Source organism: Tasmannia lanceolata, unplaced genomic scaffold (assembly GCF_043159265.1).
Source record: "Tasmannia lanceolata isolate RefF3 unplaced genomic scaffold, GAP_Taslan_0.1 ptg000012l, whole genome shotgun sequence".
NCBI lineage: Eukaryota > Viridiplantae > Streptophyta > Magnoliopsida > Canellales > Winteraceae > Tasmannia > Tasmannia lanceolata.
The window spans coordinates 32,126,451-32,131,021 of NW_027518689.1; the positions used below are offsets into that span (position 1 = coordinate 32,126,451).

The 4,571-nt window shown below is 41.3% G+C and overlaps 1 protein-coding gene across 1 annotated transcript; it reads left to right on the forward strand.

The window, feature by feature from the left end:
- Nucleotides 1-686: 686 nt before the first annotated feature.
- Nucleotides 687-4,352, forward strand: LOC143887855 (serine/threonine receptor-like kinase NFP). The gene is made up of 2 exons (XM_077392078.1): nt 687-1,974; nt 3,348-4,352. Exons 1-2 carry the CDS (start codon nt 892-894, stop codon nt 4,083-4,085), a joined length of 1,821 nt encoding a protein of 606 aa, XP_077248193.1. The 5' UTR covers nt 687-891; the 3' UTR covers nt 4,086-4,352.
- The last annotated feature ends 219 nt before the right edge of the window (nt 4,353-4,571 follow it).

The window sequence follows — 4,571 nt, forward strand, 5'->3', positions numbered from 1 at the left end:
GCCGGATCTATTCAGTTTGTACTCAATACTCAATTCCAAATCCAGATACAAAATGGGAGATATCCAAAAGGGCCCTGAGAGAAGAAGAGAAATTTACAGCAAACAAAGGAGAGTCACGGTTCGTCTCCATTTGGACCACTAGGAGGTCCGGTTGCCTCGAATCAACCATCCCCTCATCTTTTTCTATCTTTTTTCTTTTTTTATTTGTGTTACGACACGTAACAAAATAAAAGGAGTGGATTTATCATATCCCATATCTAATGGGGCATATATTTGTTTTAGATTTTGAGAACCCATTGTGAGACCAAAATTGATAATTGGGCACAAAATCAGTTCTCAAAATCTAAAACAAGCGGGCCTAAACATAAATTTGAGTCCAATAATCAATTTCTGACTACAATCTCTTCTCAAAATCCAAAACAAACACCGTCTAAGAATTCTACATTGATAATGATAGTTGATATGTAGGCTAGCATAAGGTCCTCGTCCGAACTCCTTTCCACAGAAAATAAGGAAAATGGTAACCAAAAGAATGATATCAGGCATTATCCACCACGAGTCTTTGCCAAGCGCCCCTCAGTCAGACGCAACCCCTTCCTCACGCAGCCAGTAGTCTTTTGTCACCCAAGTCAACATCGTACACTCCCCACTACCCCTTTAAAGCCAACCCCTTCTTCACGTTGATTCAAGAATTCTTTCCACCTTTCCTCGGATCAACCAGAGTAGCCTTAAGTTAGAATTTCTTCCCAAGACTGACAAGACCACTTGGTTGGCAGCTGAAGAGATAAACACAAAACAAAGAAATGGGAAAACAAAGCAGCTATATGCCTATATAGACTCAAGAAGAGTACTAGTCTCACAACTCACAAAAAAAAAATAAAGAACAGAGAGATGGGAAAACACTACCTCTCCTTCTCTCTTCCATTTATCCTCCCATTTCTCATCCACGCCCAACCTTCACTCACAGGCTACACCTGTTCTCCCAATCAATCCATCTATCCCTGCCAAACCTACGCCTTGTACCGAGCCTCAGCCCCAAATTTCCTGGACCTAGGCTCCATAGGAGACCTCTTTGGCCTTAGCCGATTAATGATATCAAAACCCAATAACCTCTCTTCTCCCTCCACAACTCTCTCACCAGACCAGAACCTCCTCATCCCAATCACATGCTCTTGCACATCCAATCACTCCTACGCCAACGTAACCTACCAAATCAACGCTGGTGACACCTTCTGGTTTGTCTCCACTTCCAAATTCCAAAACCTCACCACATACCAAGCAGTAGAACTAGTAAACCCTTCTCTAGTCCCCACCAACCTTACTATAGGAGTCCAAGTCATTTTTCCCATCTTTTGCCAGTGCCCAACCCAAACCCAGTTGCAAAATCGCATCAATTTTATCATCACATACCTTTCCCAACCCTCTGATACTCTCTCCTCAATAGCTTCAAAATTCGGATCCAATATCCAATCTCTAATCTCTGTAAATAGGCAAACAAATGTTACTCCTTTTTCTACAATTTTGGTTCCTGTTTCTCAAACTCCTCAGCTAGAACAGCCCTCAATTTCTCCCTCACCTCTACCATCTATATCCTCTCCTCCTTCTGTGCAATCACGTGAGAGGAAGGGGGTTATTATTGGGCTCTCAATTGGGTTGGGGGTTTTGGGTATTTTTTCTTTTCTATTGGTGATTGTGATGGTATGGCTTTTGTGGGGTTTTTCGAGGAGGGGGGTAAAGGAGGAGGAGAAGAGATTGGAGCCGTTATTACATGATGAGAATTTTATGGCCGATGTTTCAGATTGCTTGGATAAGTACAAGCTTTATCGGATACAGGAACTGAGAGAAGCAACGCAGAATTTTGATCCGAGTTGTGTTATTCAGGGTTCTGTTTACAAGGGGTCTCTGAAGGGTGAGGTTTGTGCTATAAAGAGAATGAAATGGAATGCTTATGAAGAACTCAAGATCTTGCAGAAGGTAATACTATTGCACCCTTTAATCTTTTTGAGGAAAGGTAGGCAAGCTCTGAGATGCAAATTACACAGCCATGTGTCAGGTGTGTGAGGTGCATATATAACTCCTTGCGACTCCACCTAGCATTCCTTAAACTTCAATTTTGGGAGCTTTTTGAAGTGGAGCTATTGTAGGTCTAATAAGTGGAACAACCACTTGCTGTTTGGAGATGCTGCTATTTTATCTTTTATAATTTAACACTCCCCCTCAAATGTGGCCTCTCTTTTTAGGGTTAGCCTACATGTGGCACATGTGACCCCTCTTTTGGGTTTGGTCATTCCATGTGGATTTGTAATACTAGGGAGGTTTTGAACCTAGACCTTTGCTCTGATACCATGTCAAACGACCAGTTACTCCCCCTAACATGTGGCCCCTCTTTTTAAGCTGTTGGTAGCTACTTTTAGTGTCTGAGTCATGGTTCATAACGAATCAGAAGTGTTAGGTCATACCTATATTGTCCACCGAATGTTTTTGTCTAGCTAGTATTACTATGTCTCTATGCTATTTATTTAATCGAATCAATCCCTTATTTAATCGAAAAACTGACTAACCGACGCGTCGAAGGATTCCTGGACTGACTTGCCCTTCCGCTTGCCCTTGCTTAGGGGTGTAACTTGGGTTGATTTTTTGTAATTGGGGTTGAGCTTTTACCATAAAATCGGGTCTGATTCAGGTTGATTCTAATTCATTTATTAGTGAAATCTCAGCCCGACCCGACCCAAATTGCAACTCTACCTCTGATCAGATCTAGGATGCTTTGACCGATGCTATGATTATGTCTAGGTTCGATCCCAAATTTGGACCTTATCTATATGGATCCAGATTGTGTCTGATGGATCCATCTGTTGTGCCCAAGTACACCACTATCCACAGTTTATTTTAGGATTTTCATTGGATTGTACATGTCGGCACTCCTCTTTTTTTTTAAGGGCGATGATATTTTCATCCCCCCTGCAGTACGCATTCGCCCCCTGTTAACGTGATTTGATGTCAAAAAGCGTTAAAGTTGCCCACTGTTCACGTTATAAGGGGGGCGAATGCGTACTGCTGAGGGGGTGAAAATATCATCTCCCTTCTTTAATTGTAGTTCTTTTATATTTGTTTAAAGTCTTGATATAATAGTTGAAATTTGTGAATCCAAATCTTCCTGCCTGAACATTTTGTTCTACAATAAAACATTGGATTCCCAGTATGATTTTCCTCAGTGAAGATACATTCTAAGTAGCTTGGTATTTGTTTCTCTACTTGTTAATTTTAGCTCAACTTTGCTCAAGGAGTAATTTGTGCGTCTTTAGCACACTCTAATATCTCTAACCTTGTTTTCATTTGAATAAAAGGTAAACCATAGCAATCTGGTGAAATTGGAGGGATTTTGTATAGACCCCGAAGAAGGGAACTGCTATCTAGTCTACGAGTATGTCGAGAACGGATCTCTTCATTCATGGCTTCACTGGGATAGACAAGGCAAGAAACTAGACTGGAAGACCCGCCTACAGATTGCCGTTGATGTTGCGAACGGACTCCAGTACATCCATGAGCACACCCGGCCGAGCGTGGTGCATAAAGACATTAAGAGTAGCAACATTCTATTAGACGGAAACATGAGAGCTAAGATCGCCAATTTCGGGCTAGCCAAATCCGGTACGAATGCAATCACAATGCACATTGTTGGCACTCAAGGTTACCTTTCACCGGAGTACATTGTAGACGGGCTTGTGACTCCTAAAATGGATGTCTTTGCCTTTGGGGTTGTGTTACTAGAGCTAGTTTCTGGCAAAGAAGCAGTGGATGATGAAGGGAAGGTACTTTGGATGGAGGCTGAGAGGGTTTTCGAGGGAGCGAAGGACAAGAGAGATGAAATGTTGGTTGCAATGGTGGATGAGGCTCTTGTTGACCAGAGTTGCTCAATGGACACTGTAATGAATGTTTTGGCTATTGCAAGAGCTTGCTTGAAGAGAGAAGTTTCTAAGAGGCCTAGTATGGTGGATATCTTCTACATGCTATGTAAGGCTGATGAGTTGTACTTTGATTTCTCCGAAGATGGGATCGTTCCGACCGGTGTAATGGCGAGATGAACTAAAAATTAGTGCTGATCAGATGTCTGGAATGTTCTTCCCTCTTTGTTTATTTGTCTTGGGAAAATGGCTTTTGTGGAAAAAATAAAGAACGAGAGAGAGGGAGAAGAGAAGTAGAGATAGAAATGATGAATTGGTGTACATTTTATATGAGTCAATTACAAAGTAGAGGCTATATCTTCGCCTATAATCTCTTTGAGATCCTTTGTACTTCTACAGTTTTACCTAGTTAAATATAATATCTTTCTTTGAGACTATTTAAGATCATATTATTATCCCCTTGGTATGGTATTGGACAGTGAATTTGAAGGCCACACTATAATCTTCTTCTTTTCTTGTTTGTCATAAGGTTTGCCAATCAATGAGCAAGCTTCCGCCTTTGGAGTTCATCTATGATCATCTTAATTTCATCAGTATTTCTTCTTGATCATCGTGGCGATGAACTCAGCTGATTACTGCTAGGTCTAGTTTAATGTATGGAATTGA

Bases quoted from the DNA above. Each gene is read 5' to 3' on its own strand.
- LOC143887855 (XM_077392078.1), top strand. From the start codon at position 892: ATGGGAAAACACTACCTCTCCTTCTCTCTTCCATTTATCCTCCCATTT. The intron at 1,975-3,347 runs GTAATACTATTG...TTTGAATAAAAG, and splicing joins AACTCAAGATCTTGCAGAAG to GTAAACCATAGCAATCTGGT.